Source organism: Bos indicus, chromosome 4, assembly GCF_029378745.1.
Source record: "Bos indicus isolate NIAB-ARS_2022 breed Sahiwal x Tharparkar chromosome 4, NIAB-ARS_B.indTharparkar_mat_pri_1.0, whole genome shotgun sequence".
NCBI classification, from domain to species: domain Eukaryota; kingdom Metazoa; phylum Chordata; class Mammalia; order Artiodactyla; family Bovidae; genus Bos; species Bos indicus.
Window position 1 is genome coordinate 16,260,329 of NC_091763.1, and position 22,999 is coordinate 16,283,327.

The 22,999-nt window shown below is 39.7% G+C and overlaps 1 protein-coding gene and 1 long non-coding RNA gene across 4 annotated transcripts in view; one reads left to right on the top strand and one right to left on the bottom strand.

Annotated features, from left to right (window-relative positions):
• UMAD1 (UBAP1-MVB12-associated (UMA) domain containing 1) overlaps positions 1-21,694 on the top strand; it is a 254,032-nt gene extending 232,338 nt beyond the window's left edge. For all 3 annotated transcript variants that reach the window (XM_019959741.2, XM_019959742.2, XM_070787174.1), the window contains one exon: positions 19,918-21,694. In XM_019959741.2, the coding sequence (XP_019815300.1) occupies positions 19,918-20,175 (258 nt within the window). In that variant the 3' untranslated portion in view covers positions 20,176-21,694. The remainder of the gene's footprint in view (positions 1-19,917) is intronic.
• LOC139182600 (uncharacterized) overlaps positions 1-22,999 on the bottom strand; it is a 175,973-nt gene that overhangs the window by 51,125 nt on the left and 101,849 nt on the right. Inside the window, exon 2 of the long non-coding RNA XR_011566104.1 lies at positions 18,771-18,947. This is a non-coding gene — a long non-coding RNA (uncharacterized lncRNA). The remainder of the gene's footprint in view (positions 1-18,770; positions 18,948-22,999) is intronic.

The following is a 22,999-nucleotide window of genomic DNA, read 5'->3' on the forward strand; positions in this document are numbered from 1 at the left end:
CTTAGTACCAAATGCAGTCCTTTCACCAAGAAAGGCAGAGTCAAGTGACACTTCTGGTGGTCTCAACAATGACAATAGATAATATGCTGAATAAAAGTTACTATTAGTGAAATGCTTGCTAGAAGTTATTTGAGCATTGTTACAGGAAAGGAAGGGGAGAAATTGGTGAAATCTTGACAGGAATGCTGCCTTGATCCATACCACTTGAGTTTGGAAGCAAGGAAATAATTATAAAAAATTATTACTGGCTCTTTTATTATCCAGTCATCAAACCTAACCAAAAAAAAAAGAAAACTAGAAAATGAAGACTACCTGATTACTCAGCTCAGCAACGTTTGTTCTTTCAGTATGTCTGCTGAATTGCGTGTCTGCTACATACCACATGTGCAGTTTACTACAGGGGACCCTCCTCACAGAGTTTGAATTTTAGCGGGAGATAAAGACTGAAAACTAAGTCTAAAATAAAAGCAGACAAACATATAAAATTATATCAAGTTGTGGTAAGTTTAGTGAAGGAAATAACCCATGGAATGAGATGGAGAGCAAGTAAATTTACTTGGGAGGATATACTTTAAGATGGGGTGAACAGAGCAAATCTCTCTGAGGAAATGGTATTTAAGATGAGACATTGAATTGAAGCAGAGTGTTAGAACTGAGAAGCAAAGGAAGTTGAAATATGATACCTTTTCACATTCGGATTGGGAAAGATTAAAAAACCTGAAAATCACCAAGTTTTGGTGGTGATGTGAGAAAAAAGAAGCCCTCAGAGCCAGTATAAGTAGAGACAAGTACTCTAGAGAGCAATTTGGCATTATCTCTCAAATGTGAAGACAATTTTGTATATATACTCCAATAATATATCCTCCTATACTAAGATGTCATATGAAATTTTCTATCACAACTTGAACAGTTTCAAAAGATGGAGTTTCCCACATATTGTAAATATTGACATTTAAACATAAAACTATGACATCATTCTTTCATATTTATCCAATGAAATTGAAATCCCATAGCAGTTTCACACACGACATTATCTGTCTAAAAAAATACATGAACAGGCTCTTTACCAATCAGAAATTTTGCATCATTCCTTTTTCTACTTGAACTCAGATTTCTATCCATGAAGATCTTTTATTGATCACTGTACCACATTTCTTGGCAACAAAAAATTAGTATGAATTAAATATATATATATGCATGTATGTGTGTGTACACACACACACTATGACCACAGGCCAAGTGTTAGAAATTTCTTCTGAATTATTTATTTGTAGTAGATAATCAACCAAAACAATATAAATATATTACACATTTTTATAATTACTTTAAATTTTTGTAGAAGGGTATCTCTTAATAGAAGAGCTTAATTTTTCCTACAATAAATTCATGTGTCTGAGGACGATTATTACTACAATAAAGCTAACAGTAAAATGAAGAGAAGGAATTGGGCCACGGTAATTACAGTGGAGGGGAAGAGCTTATAAAGGTATGTGTTTTTTACATGCATTAGTATAGTACAATCTACAGTGTTCCTCTGAAGTTTATCTAAATATTATATACTACGTAGATGAAATTTAAAAATCATCATAGATTTATGATTTTCAAAAATATGTTGGCAAAAGGATGAAAATGTTTCTTCTGTGAGTCTGATTGAGTGTTTAAGAAAATAAAAAACACTATGATCAATACAGCGTCCTTTTGCTTGCAGATGTAGCTTTGACCTATTGGAAGTAAAGGTGGACTTTCACTATTAATCTCCTTTCTGTCTCAATGGACCTGCCTCTCCTGAATATTTCATACAAGTAGAATTACACGCAGGCTTCCCTGATAGCTCCAGTTGGTAAAGAATCCGCCTACAACGCAGGAGACCTGGGTTTGGTTCCTGGGTTGGGAAGATCTGCTGGGGAAGAGATAGGCTACTCACTCCAGTATTCTTGGGCTTCCCTTGTGGCTCAGCTGGTAAAGAATCTGCCTACAGTGTGGAAGACCTGGGTTCAATTCCTGGGTTGGGAAGATCCCCTGAAGAAGGGAAAGGTTACCCACTCCAGTATTCCGGCCTGGAGAATTCCATGGACTGTATAGTCCATGGGGTCACAAAGAGTCGGACACGACTGAGCGACTTGCACTTCACTTTGTGACTTACTTTTTTCACTTGGCATAATGTTTTCAAACATCATCCATTTGAAACATGTATCAGTACTTCATTTCTTTTTATAGTTTTAATTGTTGAATAATATTTCATAATGTGATTATACCACCTTTTGTTTATCCATTCATCAGTTGGCTTGTTTCTACCTTTTGGCTATTGTGAATAACCCTACTATGCAAATACAGAAGTATTTTTTTGAATACCTGTTTTTACTTTTCTTAAATATATATCTAGGAGTGGAATTGCTGGCACTATGATAATTCTCTGTCTAAATGTCTGGGAAACTGCCAAGCTGTTTTCCAGAGTGTTTGCACCATTTGATCTTACCACCAGCCATGTGTGATGGTTCCAGTTTCTCTGCATCTTAGCCAGCAGTTGTTGTCTGACTTTTTGATTTTAGCCATCCTAATGGGTGTGTAGTCTCTCACTGTAGGTATCTTAAGGGTTTTTTTTTTTTTTCTTTTTCTTTTTGCAATTCCTTCACAGCTAATGATGTCAAGCATCTTTCCAGTGTGTATTGGCCATTTATCTTCTTTGAAGAAATGTCTATTCAAATCCTTCTCCTGTTTTTCATATAGGTTATCTTTATTACTGAGTTATAAGAGTGTATATATTCTAGATTCATAGCCCTTATCAGATATGATTTGCAAATATTTTCTCCCATTCTGCAGGTTGCCTTTTTACTTTCATGATAGTATCCTTTGAAGCATAGTGTCCTTTTAATCAATTTTTGTTTAGGTTTTAGTTCAAAGCCGTTAAATAAATAGGAAGTAAAAATGCACTTGTGAGCCTTTTTAAAATCAGCTATACACTTTGAGCTTGAAAGCATCACTTTTATTGTGCTACTTTGGGCATAAATAGTGATGATGTACTTCCCTTTTTTTTCTACATTTAAGAGTCCACCCAGAAGCTTGCAACTATATTGAGTTCCGGAAATGTTCTCATTCTCTTGTCTTGCCAGTGATATAATCCTCTTAGCATAGTTGGTTCAGGAATAATGTTAAGTAGACCCAGATCTACTTAACATTTGGTTTGGGCCTGTTAAAGGCAACATATCTTCTTTGTTTCCTAAAAATAAACTGCAACCCAGGTTCCAGCTACTTGGCACCTTTTTGCCATTGCTCACCAAGTGCCACGAGCTGGGAAACGTGAGCAGCTGAATGCAGTCATTTGTCCATGTCCCTGGAAAATTGACCACAGAGGGTGTGTTTCAGGAAGAGTCCTCTTCATTGAACAAAAGACAATATGTGGTTATTTTAAGTTCTTAAATTTAACTGGAATATATTTGATTAAGGTAAAAAGGTTATTTTCAAAATATATCACTGAGGCTTCACAACGGTGCTTTTACAGATTAAAATAGTCTAAAGAGTCTATAATTTTAGAGTTTCTAATTCACATAGAATTAGCAATATCCAGCAGGATATAAAAATGAGTCATAATAAACATCCAAAGTTTTTTCTTTTTTTTTTGTTAAGTTGGTATCTTACCATTCCTTGTGCTTTGGTTTTGAGGAAAAAAGAAAGTATGATTATTAGAAAAGTATCCTACAGCCCTTTCTCAGGGAGAAGATGCTCTTTTGGTCATTAGAAGAAATTACACCACATTTTAAAAGGCATGAAGTGAAGTTTCCTTAGACTGGGTTGTATTTGCAAGGCAGAATAGTGTAGCAGCTAAAAGTCTACTTCCAGAGTTAGATCAAATTCTCTGTGTTTTAGTGTATTCCACCTTTTAAATGGAAACATTGAGATAATACAGGTAAAAAAAATCTTAGAACAGTGACTCGCGAATAAACGCTCATGAAATGTGAACCATCTCTGGGAGCGTACACTATCAGAACACTAGGACCGAACCAAAATGAAGTTAATACAATTAGAATCACTAGTAACTAGTATAATTTACTTTTCAGTATTTATCAGAACTCATAATCTAAACCCTTATTTCCATCCTCATTGGTAGGCCATAAATTATCTAGTTTCTTCAGAGACTTCACATCAGCCCACCTGCAAAGAAAGCACAGGAGGGAAACACGGAGCTCTGGTGAACTCTGAGTGTAGAATCTGTACATTTAAGAACACGAAATTACAGGTGTTCATTTCCAGGCCAGTTTGGCGCTGAAGCCATAGCACTTATTTCTAGAAGGCCAAAGGAAAATTTGTATTGTGTTCTGAAAATGGACTCTCACTTTCACCTCTGATGACCAGTCATTCTCACTTCCAGTGAATTACCTTCTTTCATGCACATACAACTTTCTTATCCCTCTTCTATCAGATTTTCCCACTTCAGGAAAAACTCTACCTCATCACCTTACTATTTAGGAGAGTAAAACAAAAAATCTTAATGACCATAGCGCTCCAAATTTCCTAGAGATATTTCTCATTAAAATACTCCACTACAAATCTAGGTTAGCAATCTTGAGAGTGCTCTGAAGTACCTTCCAGATTCCTACCAAAGTTCAGTTCATACAACTTAATTTGCCTTTTTCAAGTACTCACATTTAAGATAACTTTAATATATTTTATCTAATTTGTTTAGTCACTCAGTCATGTCTGACTCTGTGATCCCATGGACCATAGCTTGCCAGGCTCCTCTGTCCATGGGATTTCCCAGGCAAGAACACTTGAGTGGGTTTCCATTTCTTTCTCCAGGGGATCTTCCCAACCCAGGGATCAAACCCATGTCTCCTACATTAGTAGGTATATTCTTTACCACTGAGCCACCTGGGAAGCCTTTTAACTATTAATAATTTATTATTATTCTAATGATAATACTAATACTATAATAATTTTCCTACATCTATTTGTAATTATAAGATTTCCTCTCTATTATGGACTCACTGGCCTGAGAAAATATAGTCTGCTTTCTTAATATAAGGTGAATTATGAGAAGATTAGTACTTGCCTGTATTTTTCTTACTTGACTCCTAAATGTTTCTCATTATCAAGAGCAGGATGAAATTAAGTATTCTTCCATGGTAGAAATCCTTTTCATAACCACTGGAGTTCTGAGTTTCTTCTCAAGATACTGTCGATACTTTCTACAGTTATCATTTGTATTGATTTAAGTGGTGTTTCCCTAAGAACGTTTACTAATACAGAAGAGTTAGGGTCTAAGTCTACTTGGAATCATGGCAGTCCAGAGCTGGATCATCTGATCCAATTACCTCTTATTTCAGAGGAGTTGACTGAAACACAGAGAGGCCAAATGATTTACAGAAGGTCACATCGTCTAGGTAGAGGCAGGAGTCCCTGGGACTTGATCTAGTGCTGTTGCTACTCAGTCTTGCAGATTAATTTTCAACTTGATGTATCAGAAACAGTGTATAGTCTGACAAGTACCTTCTTTTTCCTTAAAAACTTAGGAATCCTAAAAAAGGATGGCTCAAGGAATTGATTATACATTAATCAACTTTTATGTCAATCTTGAAAGCATCTTTCAACTACAGTGTATTGTTCTTTGAGAAATTCCAAGATGACTTGGATAAAGTTTGTTACTCTGCTGAGGCATTTAAACTATATTTAAATTTATTAAGCTATATGAATTTTAGATTTTCCTCTGATGAATTTTTGGATACAACTGTGGCTTTTCATTTTTAATCATTTCTTAGCATTACTCACTCTCAAGTTTGTTGAGCAAACTTTTCCCAAGAGCAGGTAATGACATCTTGCACCCTTACAAAAATACACAAAAGAATTACTGCGTAGAGTTCCAGCGTGGGTGGAAGGTCTTTGAGAAATTACGGAGCTGTGTCAAACAGGATTGAAATAACATCGGTTATACTCAGATGTTAATTCATAAAGTATTAAATTGACAAGGCTCTTTTTGATTATGATTTTTAATGCCAAGCAAAGTGTATAATAGTAAAGCATACAAATTTATTATACCTAAATAGATTTATAATTCAAAATAAGCGGGAACCAGAGTTTGTTTCCCTTAGTTCAAGTTCTTTCTAACTCTACATACCTAAATAGTATTTGTATATTCATTGACTCCTGACAATCTTTTTAGCATTAATTTGTAGATTTCCACTAGTTGATTTTACTATAGCTTAAAATATTGTGCTGCAATACACTGCAATAGTTAGAAACAACCCAGATGTGTATCAGTGGATGAATGGATAAACAAAATATGATATATACATACAACAGAGTAATAGCTGTAAAAAATTCTGATACATGACGCAACATATATGCATATGGCCTCTGAAAACATTACATTGAGTGAAATAAGCCAAACGCTGAAGGACAAACACTATATGATTCCATTTATATGAGATACTTGGAACAGGCAAGTTGATGGAATATGATATGATAGATAGAAGTTACCAGGGGCTGGAGAAGCGAGGAATGGAGAGTTCCTTAATGGGTACAGAGTTTTTATTTGTGATGACAAGAAAAGTTCCAGAGATGGATAATGGTGTTAATTGCATGACGTGCCTATATTTAATGCCACTGAATTATACACTTATAAATGATTAGGGTCATAAACATTGTGCTGTGTATATTTTACCACAGTAAAAAATATTATCCTGAGTTTGCCATGAAGTGAAACAACAGCACGCTATTTGGGGCTCTGAGTGTGCACCGAGAAGGGACCCAGCCTCCTGCCACTCCTAAGAGCCTCTTCATTCTCACACTGGGGTAGAGAAAACGCAGCTGTGTTTACTTTTCCAACCCCATCTTCTGTTTTGAAATACAACCTTTTTGCAAATGAGAGCCAAAGTCAAGTGACACAGCTTTCTGCTCCCCTCTTCAGTTTTCCAAACACTGTTTACTGTTGACCTAGTGAAGTTGTGGTTAGGTGCAGCACACCCAGGTAACACTATCACTCCCGTGCCCTCTGATGGAATTTAACTAGCCTACTTTCATGATTTCTGTGCTCAGCTTGGTATGATGTGTTTCTGTCTCACTTGCATCTTTATGTGAAAGCATACAATTGTGTATTCACCAACTATAGTATTTTCAAGTGTGTGGACCATTCCACACATCAATTTGCAAGGAAACTAAGGCTTTTCTTAACTAGTATTTTCCTATTTCTCAAAAAATTGTTTGTTTCCTGAGATTAGAAAGATAAATATGCAGTATGAACATGAGCTTCTACTGATAATTGTTTTTGAATTCTGGCTATGGAGATAACAATTTGAAGTGCATCCTAAAAATTATGTATTTATGTTTTTACATAATAATGGTAGAACAATGACAGAATACAAATTTTGCAATTAAAAGAGCTGCAAAACAGATTAGCTGTCTTCAAACAACAACTTTAACATGAATTGATTAAAATCTAAATGTCTGTTCTTAAAAATGTATATTATCTTAGGTTTATGAATTTACTAAATGTTCATTTCATCAAAGCACATTCCAAAAAAGCCAGCATATAGCTATTATTTAATATTTTTAGATTTACTTTTTTGGGGGTATTTTCTACTAGTATCTTATGGTATTATTTCCATTCAATCAGTATCACATAAAACATTTGTTATATCTAATTATAAACATCTAATGATATACATTTAAACATCTAGTCATATAAAAACAGATATATTCTCTTATCAGCTTTAAAAATAGAAGAGTATTTCATTTGCTTTCTGATTGTATATGCAGACGGTTGAAGTACTTTATTGTTTTACAAAATGAAAAAAAATCATTAGGATGAAATTAATATTCAGTGTGCTGAGGAAATGTGCAAGATCAGGTTTCATTGTGTTCCTTTGAAATTGACTAGAAAAAATATGATCTTGTTGCACTGCATTCTGAAGAAGTTGAATAGATATTTAAAATAAATAAAGTATGTAAATGGGAAGTGGACTCCACTGTGACTAACGAGGGATATCAGATTCTTCAGAACTGTGGTGTACACAGCAAGCTTGAAGAATCCACACACAAAAGCCTAAGCTATTGTGTAACCTTGGTGGTGATCAGATGCTATAGTTTTCTAAGCTATTACATATTTCATCCAGCTTGGTAGGTTTAACCTGGTAATAAGATGCTTAGTTGAACCGTTAGTTTAAACTCTGTTTTCTTTAGTCACTCAGTCTGTATTTTAGGAACTTCGTCCTTTACCCCAGATAATACTTGTCTGTAGAGAAACTGTTAAATTTAAGTTTTTTTAAGAAATAAAACACCCAGACAGGTAAGCTTTAAAATTGTTTCTCTTGATGATGGCCTTTATGTTAGAGAGGGAGCATGGGGTTCTAAGTCAGGAGACCCCGCGTACAAGTCTTTGCCGGAACGTAGTGTGTGACCTTGGGTAATCACTACCCTTTGAGCCTCAGAAGATGAGAATAAGAACAGCAGCTTCCCTATCAGATTTAGTGGGTTGTGAGGTTCAAATGCAGTAACGTATGTGAGACAACTTCAAAAGCCTTGTAAAGCATGAAACAAATAGTAGTTGCATTTTCCCAAGATTCTGATCAGAACTTTTCAGATCTCCCAGATTTAACTGAATTGTGAAACTGAAAAAACCAAACCAATAAGTTGTTTCAGAGAGCACTATAGGACACGTTTTAAAAACCGTGACTTTGTTATGTTTTAGATTTCCCGATCATGTGGTGTCTGTACGATTTTGCTATATTTGTTTTGATTTTTTGGTGTTTAAGATGCTTCTCCGTTGTTTTGTTTTGTTTTGTTTTTGTAAATGGAATTGCTTTGGAAAGTAGAAATTGGTGGGGTTCTAATCTCCTAAAAAAGGGCACCCCTTTTCCTCACCTGCATCTTGAGCCAATGGAGAAGTTAAGACCGAAGAGCCCACAAACAGAGGAACAGAAATGGTGCTCACCCTTTAGACCGATAGAGCCTCGGTTGGAGGTGACTCAGAGTAGCAGCTAAAATGGACTTCCTCGTTCCAATAAACTTTCCCCACTGGTCTGGACATGGGTTAAGTCAGCACAGCACACACTCCTACCCTGGTTCCTTGTCTCCTCTATTTCAAAGAGTCAGAAGGAGAAAGACTCCCCAGGCCTCAGGATCTTGGGCAGTTCAGGTGCCCCCATCTAGAAACATGGACCCTTGGCCATCTTTCACCAATGAGGTAACTCATTCTCCCTCCTTTGGGAGGAGTAGGGGGTGGGCAGAAGGCCAGGGTGCTTAAAGAAAAATCCCTCTTTATGGAAGTCAAAGAAGAAAGGGGCTTTTCTCTTGAACAGAGGTGAACAGAAACTAAATAAATGGCATTTATACTTATCCATCCCCTCTCTTACCCACTTCTTCAGCTCTTATCTCTGAGGCTCTCCTCCTCCTCCAGTGATTCCCTAGTCCTGCCACCCTATTGCCGGTCCTGTACCCCGTACCCCTACCCCCAAGCACAGGTTTCCCTGCAGCCCCGTCAGACTGGACCGCATAGCTGTGGACAAATCCTGACTCCCAGGCAAGGCAGGCTGATGCTGCAGACTGACTGTGTGCCCCCACCCCCCAGATTCTCATGTTGAAACTGCTCTCCAGTGTGAGAGTATGTGGAGGTAGGGCCTTTGGAGGTGATTAGGTCATGAGGGTAAAGACTTCATGGACGAGATTAGGGCCCTTACAAAAGAGGCCCCAGGGAGCTCCCTGCCCCTTCTGCCATGTGATGTTACAGTGGAAAGAGGGCAGTCTGTGAGCCAGAAAGCAGGCCTTCCCACACACTGATTCTGCCAGCACCTTGATCTTGGACTTCTCAGCCTCCAGAACCATGTGAAGTAAACTTCTGTTGTTTATAAGCTACCTCGTCTAAGCAGCCTGAACAGACTAAGAGAGTTGATTAAGGGGAGTCTGGAGTAGCTGAGGTTAGCTTCTGTCGCTCTTTCAGTGAAAGAAAGGTAGGTAGGTAGGTCTCTGGTAAAAATATTTCCCAAACGGTTTCCTCTCTAAAGTTTGCGGCAGCGCCTCACTGAACATCCTTTGGGAGACGTATCTGTGAAGTTGTTTACTTGGCAAGGCAAGAACAACCCATCTCTTTCTTCAGGAAATAGATGTAGCTGGGGTCTCGAGTGAATTTAAAGTTCTACTTGATATGTGATACATGTCAGTGATAATATGGAAAAGAGTGGGTCAACTCTTGTTAGGAAAAAACAAACAAATGCAAAAATCCACAATCAACATAATATGAAGAAATTTAAATTATTTAGTCACTCATTTGGACTTCTCGGTAGCCCAGTGGTAAAGAATCTGCCTGCCAATGTAGGACATGTGGGTTTGATCCCTGGGTCAGGAAGATCTCCTGGAGAAGAAAATGGCAACCCACTCCAGTATTCTTGCCCGGAGAATCCCGTGGACAGAGGAGCCTGGCGGGCTACAGTCCATGGGTCCGCAAAAAGTCAGACACAACTGAGCCACTGCACAGAAACAAACACGATCACCTCTCATGAGCCAGCCACTGCTCGCATTCAAGGAAACGGAGAGGAATCTACTGTCCCTGGCTTTGAGCTTTCCACAGTTTTTCAAGGGTATGTAGACTGTTAAGGGAATGCATGGCCAGGGGCGTGGCTGAGGTTTGAGGACTTAGGTGGGGCAGTCTTCCTGAAAGAGTCCTGATGTGCAGCATGCAGGGCAAGCTGAAATAGGCAAGGTGAAGGGAGTGGAAAAACAGAGCAAGATGTAGGCAAAAATCATTGAAAAGAAGACAAGACTCAGAGCTAAAAAGAGTCCAGCCTGTTCAGATAATAACAGTGGAGTAAAGATGGAGTAAAGAGTTTAGAGGATGGTAATAAAAGCAAGCGAGGGATGATCGAGGCCAGCTTATGCCGAATGTGCTATGGTAAGGCGTTTGTGCTTTTTTCCGAAGACGTGGAGGCATTGTAAGCGAGGACGAGCATGTGTCTTAGCCATCACCAGGGATGGGGAGAATGTGTAATCGTATAGAGGGAGTAACGCCAGCTCAGGAAACCCTGGTGACATTCACGCCAGGAGACCTTGGTGGCCTGCACTGAGAGGACGACAGTGGATCTGAAGCGCCATGGATGGACTCAGGGACGCATCAAAGACATCAAAGTCAGTAGGATTCAGTCATTTACTGGATGGAGGGAGTGAGGAGGAGAGAGAAGTCAAAGGTAACTCAGGTTTCTGAGTCAGGCAAGCGTGTTGGCACCCATCACCGATAAAGAACATATCCCGAGAGCATTAGGTTTGGGGTAGACTTGGGAGGAAGCTGAAAGCCAGGTTTAGAACACACGGAGTTATGTTCCCTATTGAGTGTCCGAAAGAATGATGTACAGTAGGGTTTGCACATATGGGTTAGGAAGTCTCGATAGAAATCTGGGTTTGAGATTGGGGTGTGTGTGTACATGCGCACGCGTCTGCATATTCACTTTGGGTGGAGGAGTAGGGCGGTAGGCACCTTAGGTATGGATAAGTTCCTCCAGGGAAGTGTGTTGAGGCTAAGAACAAAGGAACAGAAATGAGGCCCTGGAAAATATCACTTCAGAAACAGGCAAAAAAACCAGACAGAAGGCAAACCTAACGAGTGTTACAGAAGCCAAGAAATAAAAACTCAGAGTCACCAGCCTTAAGTGCAACAAAGAGGTTCTGGAAGTTTTAGCACGTCAAGTCATCTTCTGAACGTAGTGAAAGAATGATGATATGAGTGACCTTGGAGAAATCAGTGGCAGTAGAGGGCAGAGAGAGAGGCAGATGGCAGTGGGTGAGGAGTGAGGCAGATAGCGAGTGTCAGCAGTGGTGTCAGCCGGGCTGGGAGACAAAGTAGAGAGATAGTGGCGGTGGGGAGGGGAGCGGAGGAGGTCAGTGGGTGAGGAGCCAGGGGCCCTAGAGACGCGGGGAGAATTTTCTGTAAACGGAGAACTGACTGTATGAAAGATGAGCAATTCGAGGCCACCTTCTGATGGAGGAAGAGTGGGGACAGAATGGCTGTGCAGCACCAGGAAAGGGTCTGCTTTGGGCGGGAGGAAGGCAGCTTGCTCACTATGGCAGGAGGAGGGCACAGGTGGGTACGAGGGCGGGTGAGGCTTGTGAACGTAGCAGGTAGGGGAGATCCTCAGGGGATGGTTCCTGTTTTCTCTATGATAAGGAGGAGGCTAGCCACCTGCTCACAGCAGGGAGGAAGGTGATGATGTTGGGCCAGAGAAGAGAAAGGGTGAAATCCACGCTGTCAAGGCGTGGGGAAAACGTCCTGGAAAATAGGAGATCTCTGGCAGCTTAAGATTAACGATCACAATTTTTTTTTAATAAACTGTTTAAATGTCTTTTTTAAAAGAATCACTGAAACAGCCCTTTATATTTTCAAAACCAGTATAAAACAGGATCCCCTACTGCACACACCGTTTCTTGCTGGTTCATTTCCTAAAATGCTCCTCTTTCCTCTTTCCACTTCTCCCCCACTCCAGTTGGCTGGTACTAAAGATTTTCCGGCTCTAGTCAAGCCACTTTTCCAAGAATACATGGAACAGATTACAGAGGCAAGCGCCAGCCAGCTTGCTTCCCCTTCTTCACTTACTTGTGTACATTCAGCTGGAGTTCTGAAAAGAGGAAGTCAGGAGAACTTTTTTCTTTTTTAAAGAAAGATGGGAGAAGCAGGAAGCACAGGCAGGTGGAAACACTGAGGGAAAAAAAGAAAGAAAAAGGGAGCAAATACGGAAACAAGAGTATCAAACCAAAATGTAACCTGAAATGGTGTCCTAGATCAGAGAGAAGAGCCAGCAAAGAAAATGCCTGCTTTCTAACCCAGCGTCTTAGTTTGCTACTAAAATGCTTAGTATCCTTGATCTGGGAGCCCAAGTCACGTGGAACGCAGCCACCTCCTTGCCTTTAGCTCTCTTCTGCCTCATTTATTTGCATCAGCAATGAAGTATTCTGGGCTTTTGTTTGTTTCTTTGGACCAACCCCTTAATTTAAAAATCAAGTCGAGGGAATCAGAAACAAGGGGGCCAGATTCCGCTCCATTCACAGTATTTAACGGGTGCTCCTTACGTGCAGGTACAACTGTTCTGGGTAGTGGGGATTTGCAGAAAAATAGGAAGTAGTCTCTACATTTGCAGTATAATTTCTCCCAGTTGAAAGGAGACCACTGCTTAGGACTCAGGTAGGTAGAAGAGCCCAATCCTCTGGCTTTGATCAGCTAGCCAGACAGTTACTAGCAAGTAGCTTCTTAGGAGAAAGTTTGGGTCCTGCGTGCCCTGTGCCCTGCGTGTATCACCTCTTTCTAACCTCTCGTCCCCTGATACTTCTGACTCAGATTTGCCCCCTGCCGCCCCCCAATCAAGACACCGATGTGATGCAAGCAGATACCAGCTGAAGCCAAAATAGAAAGGATGGTTATCTGGGGAGATAAAGTGACAGGAGTACCGTGTTCCCTGTTCAGGCTGTTGTTCACAGGAATGTGTCTTTTATTTATAAACATAAAATTAAAGGCATAGACAGCCAGAGCTTGCTATTACCTCTTCTTCCTCTAACTCTTTTCCTAGAAATACACTTGATATAGCTACCTTCTTTGTATGTAAATTGAATGTGTTAGATGAATGTTTTATACCTGGTTTCATGTTCTTTTAATAGGTTCTATTACTGTTGGGGTTAAGGCTGCTTTCTAAATTTTAATGCTTCAGTATTTTGCTTTTATAGGATACTATTTTATCTGTACTTATCTGAGGCACAGGTTACTGAAAAAGGCAGGAGGTTTTAAAAGATGCCAAATATAGGTGCTGTTCATATTAATAAACTTATTTATACCTAAGTCGGGTATGGCTAAGCAGATGAAGTCTCCAAATTGTCAGTGGGTTTGCAAAGTCGGCAACCCTTAATAGATTTCCTGGTGGTTAGTGGGGCCTCTGTGCCAGGAAAAATGTAGTAGTAGTCTGCTCTTAAACCTGCGTTTTCTTGCTTCCACACACCCAAGAATGAAGTTCAGAAGGATGCCACTAACCTTCTGATGCTCTGGAGAGGTGACTTCATTTTTCTGAGCCTTGACTAAAAAGTGTTATGTGCCTCGTATTCTCAGAGTGTGTTTTTCCTTAAGCGCTGAGAAGATTTTACAGATTGAGCCTCATGAATTTTTACAGCCCGTCTGCAAGAAAGGGAGGGAGAGAGCCTATAAAGCACTCTGAATCATTCGAGACAAAGATAAGAGGACGTAAGGAACCCAACATACACTTGGCTGGCTCATTTCTCTGAATCATTCGAGACAAAGATAAGAGGATGTAAGGAACCCAAGATACACTTGGCTAGCTCATTTTTAACAGGTTAACTGATGAACAAGAAGTAATTTTTATACAGACATGAAAACACCTGGTTATTTGTAAATGATGTAGATAAGGAAATTTATTTTCTCCCTGAGATTAAAAACTGATTGTGACATGGTATACTCTCACTTACCCTTGTCAGGGCAAACTTAATTTGAAAAAACAGTATGAAAGCTACATTATAGGAAGGACCTTATATTCAAGAGTATCATCATATCAGTAATTCTGTGAGCAAGATTAGTCACAAAAATAATGACTATGCTTTATGAGCATAATATTTGAAGTAATTTTTTAAAAATTTGGCTATAAACCGCAAGGTTAATTGATTCTTTTCTTCCCACTCTATTGTGGTTGACATACTCATTCTTCCCTTTAAAGACCCATTTTATTATGCAAATGGAAAAAAACTGAAAGACTCTGTGTGGGAGAGAGAAGGCTGCTTTCTGCAGGGGGACTCATGCACCTGTTTCGGCCTTCAGCCCCCACCGCTGCTGCCATTGGCTGCCAAGTCCGGGACTTGGTGATCAGGGCTAGTAGGTGTGGGGTCCTTGAATTTTGACTCCCATTCCCTTTGTGACTTTCTCTTATTTCGCTGTCTAATTTCTCCCCTTCCAACTCTCAGCATGCCAGCAGCAGCTGCATCGTGGCACTTGCCCTGCTGCCAAGAGGGCAGGCAGCCTCCTTGGAGACTGTACTGTGCGTTCTAGCCAACTGTTAAGAGCGAGATGCTGGAGTCAAGACATACAGACCGCTGATACTCAGATCCTTCTAGGGGGCATTTAATGGAACACTGTGTGCATGGTATTTTTTTAATTTAAATTTTGGAAACTTTTTATTATGCAAAGCCGTCAAACATATACCGAGGGAGAAAGAACACTGTAGTACATGCCCACGTACCTTTCTGTCCCTCCTCTTCCCCCGTCATCAACACACAGACCGTCCTGTTTCACTGACCATGCTGCTTTCCCCATGGTTTATCCAGGCTACCGGGAGATTTTTTTCCAGGGATAAATTTTTCTTAAATTATGCTTCTTTTCCATCCTTCTTCAATCTAAGATCTGTCCCCTCGATGATTTTCTCAATCCTTTCTTCCCAAAGGTAAGAGATATTAGAGTCTATTTTTTTTTCTTCTAAATTAAGCCAAGATGCTACTAAGCCAAGTAACTATCATGTTTTCCCCTAAATTTTTGAGGCTTTGTTCATTCAGTTAGCCAGTCTACCAAAGCATGGCTGAAGTGTGCTTAGAATATAGAGTTTTTTCAGTGTAACTGAATTTGAAACTCGTCTCACATCCAAGTATTAACCAGGCCCGCCCCTGCTTAGCCTCCAAGATCAGATGAGATTGGGCACAGCGTTCAGGGTGATATGGGTGGTAATAGGACACGCCCTACAGAGCTGTCGTGAGACTTGGAGAGTTAATATACCTAAGTGTTTAATACGTGCTAGTTGCTATCACCGTCACCACCGCCATCGTTTTTTGCCCCTCACCGTTCATTTGACAGAACGGAGAACTGAGGCCCAGGTGGATGAAGCAGCCTCCTTCCTTCAGGTCAGATGGCAGTTTTATCAGAAGAATTTGAACAAGAAGCCACATGTCTCAGTTCCTTTATTATGCTCTGTCCTCAAGGAATTATGCTCTGACAGCAAGAATGATTTGTAAAGGAAAGGGAAGAGGATTAATAGCAGCATGAACAAAGGAATAAATGTCGCTGCCAGAGGTAAACCTTAGAAGCTCATATGTTTAGAAAGCAGAGAGTGCTCTGGGTAACATGCCTCCTTTTTTAGTGGGAAGGTGAGATTATAGGAATGCTTTTGTTTAAGAAAGGAGATGATTTGGCTAATGAAACTGTAGAACACGTTTGGTACTCAAGGGAGGAAGAGAGGAAAGCTCGAGTATGGGATGTGATCAGCAGACCTAGGGAACATTTGCCTGTGAGAGTAAGAGAGAAGACAAGCTCTGAGAGGAGAGAGGAAGGCAAGATTGTTTGAACCATCAATGAATGTCAAAAACAAAAGGACTGGATGGATCCTGGTCTTCACCTAAAGCCAAAAGGGGTCTGACGTTTCTAAAGTTTTTATTTATCACTGACTTTAGCATGTGCTCAGGATTATTCTACTTACTTACGATTATTCATACAATTTTCATAACGACTGTATGGAATAGGCACTAATCTTGGTTTCCTAATAGCTAAGGAAAAAGACACAGAAAGTTAAATAACTTGTCCCAGGCCATTTGTATATTTTTAAGGAGGATTTGTACCCAACCCAAATAGTCGGACTCTAGAATCTGTGTTCTTAAACACTCTGCCATGCTGCTCCATGGTAACCACAGCCCTGGTGTTTGCATAATATTGAGAAAACCAGTGTATAGTGATGCCCTTTAAAGAGGCTAGAATCCTGGCATTGTTGCTCACCAACGCCTGTACTCTTGGCTGACGCAAGGACACGTAATACTTAAGTCCCAGTTAGGTTTCAGGAGGCGGTCTCTGCTCGGTCAGTGCATACGTGGACCTGTCTAATAAGATTCATCACTGGGTGACGTCATGTTTGTTCTAGTTGCCATCCTACGAAAGTACTCTGGTGATTTATTTTCACGTGAAGCTGTAAAACAACCCTGATAGCGATGTGTTTGGTACCTTCATTCATTCATTCACTGCCCAAGTACTTCTTGAGAGCCTCTGTTCTGGATGTTGGGGGGATGCCAGTGAAGAGAGCAGTTCCTTCTCTACAGAGTCTCCACGGAGTTTCCTTTTCTTAGGGGCCTCTTCTCTTCAGCATATAAACTACCATTATTGCTCCCAACTTCCAGAACAGAAAGAAAAATCAGGAGAAAGTTGTCTTGACCCTACTTTCCTTTCCAGCTACTGGCCATGTCTCTTTTCCCATTTGCAGCATAATATTTAGAAAGTAGCCTATCCTTGTATTGGTCTTCACTTTCTCTCCTGCTACTGTCTCCTAAATACATACCAAGCTGCCTTTCTCCACCAGATCACACCAGCTCCAGGCTTGACTCACGCCCCCCTGCCTTCTAACCACACCACTTAAATGTCTGTCCACTTTGCTTCACCCTTGACTCCACTTCTCTCTCACAGTCCACCATCTATTCCATCAGCACATCCTCCTGACTTTAGCCTTTAGGTCTCTCCAAAACCGCTTTCTCTCGCTTTTACTCTCACAGCCCTAATCTACATCACTATCATCTCTCTTTCCCAGCTGGTCTTCCTACTTCCTTCCCCAACCCCTATACCCCTCACTGCCTGCTATCAACATGGCAACAAAACAGTTCTTTTAAGATGCCAGAGTATCTCTTCTTAAAAAAGTATTATAATCCCACATATAGTGTATAGTGAAGTCGCTGAGTCATGTCTGACTCTTTGCAACCCCGTGGACTGTAGCCTACCAGGCTTCTCCATCCATGGGATTCTCCAGGCAAGAATACTGGAGTGGGTTCTTTCTCCAGGGGATCTTCCTTACCCAGGGATCGAACCCCAGTCTCCCTCATTGGAGGCAGACACTTTAACCTCTGAGCCACCAGGGAAGCCCATACAACAATATAAATGAATCTCATAATACAACACTGGATAAAAAAAAGCCACAAACAGAGAGAGTTTATACTGTATGGTTACCTTCATTTAAAACGTAAAAAATAGGTGAACAGTCTATACAGTAAGAAGTCGGGATGGTGATTGAGGGGGTAGGCAGTTGACTGTGAATGAAAGAGAACGCCACGAGGGCCATTTCTATTTATCTGGGTTCTAGTATTTCGCTGGTTAAAATGTACCAGCTATACACTTAAGATGTACTCCTTTCTGTAGTTTGCACTTCCATAAAAAGTTTTATAAAATTGTTATTTCTTACACAGAAAATCATTTGTTTCTAGACTTAAGAAAGAGGAATTTATCAGCATTTATAGCCATTATAGTATAAGGCCTCCTCAGGCAAAAGTCTTGACCACTCTCTTTTATTCACCAAATATTTACTGAGCACTAGACACTGAATCTGGCATTTGGGATACAGTGGTGAACATTAAAGGAAAAAACTGCTTACGCTTCTGAGGGATGATAATCAGAATAAAGTACAGAATATATCACCAGGTGCCAAGAGGGCAGAAGCAGGAGAGGCGGGCGGAGAATGCTGGAGGGGATGAGGTGCAGGCTCATGGGACAGCCAGGAAAGGCCTCATTGAGAAGGTGACGTTTGGGCCCGCACTGGGAAGGATTGGAGGGAAGGAGCCCCATGTGTATCCGGGAGAAGGGTCTGCAGGGTCCAGCCTGAGGCAGAAATGGGCTGACTGTGCAAGAGCCATGGCAAGAATAGAGGGACTAGAGGAGTCCGAACAAGGACAGACCAGCCAGGCTAGTGTCAGGGACATGCCTGTGGCCAGATCACCGTGGGCCTTGTAAAGGCTCAGGAGTTTGATTCTGCATGAGACCTTGTGAAATGGGGAGTAAATTTTTGCCTGACCTGGTTTGGTTAGGGGTCAGCTGCTTGTAGTGGGAGGCTCTTCATTCTCATTGCTGTAATCTACTTCTGTTCCTCGTCCATGCTGCTACTGGTGAACGGGTGCCAGCTCACTGCACCAGCCCAGGGCTTGCGCCGAGTGCTACTGTGAACTCGTGCTGCAGGTCTTTTGGTAAACTTCTGTAAGAGACACCAATTTTAAATAAATCAAACAAAGTATATCAATTCTTCTTCTTATTCTCATAATAACATAGCATTTTAGTTCCATCATAGGCAGCTTATCAGTCACTGGTTCGGTGCATGTTAGAAGTCAGTTCCCAAGTACACATGAGGGTAAAGCAGGAACGTATGAAAGGCAGAGAATACAGAGATGGGTACAATGGATTGTGTGCCCCCAAGGACCCTAGATTCTCTTTGCTAGTTGCATTTTATTGTGCTTATGTCTTAACCCCAAAGACACGTAAAGGAAACACCAAATACTATCCCGGGCAAGCTGCCCTGTAACCGTGCTGAAGCAGGCAAGGTCACTTTGGCTGTGTTGATAGAAGATTTCAGAAAGAAGCTGGAGATCCTGTGGAGCCTGAAAGTTGACGTCAGACTTGGAAAAGCAGCGAGAGAGACTTTGTGGACGTGATCTGGGCTAGGGAAACAGCAAGAGTGCGCGTCTGTATCTGAGGGGCTGGCTTGTGGGTGGTTCATCTGAGTAAGGCTGGGCTTCGGATTCATTTTAACACCTAGAGATATATAGATGGATGTGTTTCTCAAGTAAGTAAAGAGCGGCGTTCTAATCTGAGAATGGGCTTCCCTGGTGGCTCAGCGGTAAAGAACCTGCCTGCCAATGTAGGAGAGCTATAGGAAACGGGGCTTCAATCCCTGGGTTGGGAAGATCCTAGCGAGAAGGCAATGGCAACCCACTGCAGTACTCTTGCCTGGAGAATCCCATGGACAGAGGAGCCTGACAGGCTGTAGTCCATAGGGTCGCAAAGAGGTAGACAGGACTGAGCAAGTAAACAATGGCAGCCTGGGACTATTTATATACTCTGCATTTCTCAATCACCTTGAGATGTTAATGCCACATTTTGCTATATTAATGCCATAGAACCTCAAAGTCTGTAAGATCAAAATGACTTACATATATATGTATTTTTAGACTGGCAAAGAAAACTCATCCAGTGTGACTGTGGCAGGGCCTGAGACGGAAACTAAGGCAGGCCAGACCCTGGAGAACAGCTCACTAATGGCCGAGCTCCTGAGCGACGTGCCCTTCACCTTGGCCCCACACGTGCTGGCCGTGCAGGGCACCATCAGTGACCTTCCCGACCACTTACTCTCCTATGATGTCAGCGAAAACTTATCAAGGTTTTGGTATGATTTCACTCTTGAAAACTCAGTACTCTATGGTTCATAATCGTTATGTCTGTGTGCACCTTAACAAGCTTTGAAACAAAAGTTTGACGATTTTATTTAACTTGTCTGATATTTTTTGTAAAGGCCCTTAAAGGTCCTCAGAAAGCAAAGATCATGAAGCAGATAATAATATATTCATTGCTCTATTTTTTTAGAATAAAGCATATTTGTATAAAAATTAAACTTAAGATCTACTTCCTTTCCCCCTAGTAATAAATACAAAGATTAATTTATCAAGGTTTTTTGAAAGATTTTGTCAACCAGTCTCTCAAAATATAGCACCTCACATGTATCTTAGAAAAACTGTGAAAAAGAACTGAGGCTTTTTTTTTTTTTTTTTTTTTTGGCACAACTCTGAAATCTCTACTTAGAGTGTGACTTCTCTGGTTTGGAGGAAAACTTAATGTTATCCTCTTTCTCCTTCCACTGTGTTTATGAATGAATTCAGACAAAAAAAAAAAAGTTGCTAGTTAGCTTAATGTCTTCAGTCTTAATTTAGACATTGATGTGGAAATTTACAACTTTTCCTAGAAAGCAATAGTAGTTTGCTGAGACAAGAATGCTGTATGAAGAATGCTCTGGATACTGTTTCTTTTGAATGACAGATTCTCCTTAAGCCCATGGCAGTCTTCACCTCGATGGAGACCCAGGTTCCTGTCTTTATTTTTTGCTACTTCATGGTTTGCTCTCTCACCAGCTTTACAAGAACATTCTCTGCTTCTGGCTCAGTTGGCATTTTCCCTCCTTACCTCCTGTATTTCTGGTTTATGAAGAGACCCGCATTCCTTTCCAACCTCTCTGCCTCCCAGAGAAAAGGAGCTTGTGATGATACGTATTATTGTTGATAAAGCCCTTATTTAGACATCTGTTGCCCACAACACAGTTCTGACTGACATAGAAAACTGCCATTGGTCCGTAAACTATAAAGGGAAGAGATGTGAGAGTATTTTCTATGCCAGAGAAAATTTAAATTACATTTGTTCTGATTAGTGGCAATACAATTTATTGATTCTGTGCCAAATCTTATATTTTTCATGAAGATAGAGTGCCATAGCAAAACTAAACACTGTGCATAATAATACATGAATTAAGTTTTAATGTGGCATGCATGTTTGTTTAATAAATGTGGCATGGTCTTGATAAACTGTTACATGATTTAAGAGTTAAACGTACATTTATATTGACAAAAATATGCTTTATTTACAAATAATGATACCATATGAGGTGAATGATTAAATCAGATCTTTACATAGTTTTCATAAAACATCAGTCTAGGAAATCTAATTTATTACTAAGACAAATGTGAACATTTTATAGCAGTTTTTGTGAAAACATTTTTTTCAATTATTCATGTAAATATACCTTAACACCAAATGTAAGCAAGTCATCAGTTTGATATGTGTTAAGTTTTGTCTGAAGTACTTATACATTTCATTTATATGTATGTCTACCATGTTTAATCTTATTAGTATTTTAATTTGTCTATAAAAGATAAATAAACATGAATTATAAAAAACTGATACTTTTTTTTTTACTATTTTCAGATCCAGAAATAATGGTTTTCTTTGTGTTATTCATATCTGAGTGCAAATTACTGATTCTTTGAGAGGCCAAGATTTAAGTACACAGTTTTTGTAGTGCAGAGAAAAATGAAATTTCCTCTGATATACAGGTAAAATGACTAGTCCTAGATCCTTAAGACTACAGAGATTTGGGAGAAATCACATGGACAGCTCAAGGTAGATCTCCATCATCACAAAATTCAGTAAAGGCCAGTGTTACTGTCCTGTTTTTAACAAAACATTGTAAACATGGCCATTTTAATTTTCTTACTCTCTATATAAATCAACTGTCCAACTTCATTTTACCCAAGAGAAACTTGAAGCCTAGAAAGGTGAAGTGATTTAAGTCACCTCATTAGTGATAAATATTTACTTGAATAGTGTTAATAGTTTTGATATGAATTATAACAAAGTTTGTATGCTCTGGTATATTTGAGGCAGCCAGAGGTTGTAATGATTTATACTTAAACAGGCTGTGAGATTTGGAGTTAGTCCCCTAATTTCTAGAGTCCTTAGTTCTTTCTCCTGTTATAAATAATAATGGTATGCACTTTACAGGATTGTGGTAGGGTTTTAGGTGGGGTATGTTAAATGCCTAACAACAGAAAGCTTGAACACGACATAGGAGTTCTGGAAACAGAGCTCTTATAATTCTTATTACTAACCACACACACTCAGCAGTCTGATAAAATGCAAAATACATACTAACTGACCTGCTTAAAGTATAATATAAAAATAGCTACCTACATTTATTGTAGAGCCTTCCCACCCCATTATTTTTTTCTATTAAATACCTCACTAAGGAAAACATTGCTAAAATAGGTTGGCTGACTCTTCTGTAATTCCTTAGTTACGACTTCCACAGGGAACATTTTCTTTATTCCTCTCTTTATCAAGCATCATGGCCCCTTTTCTCAATATAAGTAATCATTATAAAATACTGTTGATACAGAATGTACAAGCAATTTTACTGAATTTTTAACCCTAAAATATATTCAGGAAGTTTCATATTTCTTTTTCAGCTTCTTTACTGACATTTGCATTCTTTAGAGAGGTGATTCTGACCAATTAATTAATGTGGTTAAATTGTGATTGAACTTTTAAAACTGTACCATTAAATGTTAACAAGAGAGCATTTTTTGGTTAACATTTCTAGAAACACAAATAGTTTTTTACGTAAACATTCATGGATACTACTTTTTTTCTCTTTATCAAAGTAAAATGATAAATTGAGAACAGTATAAATGGAAAACTAATTCAAAA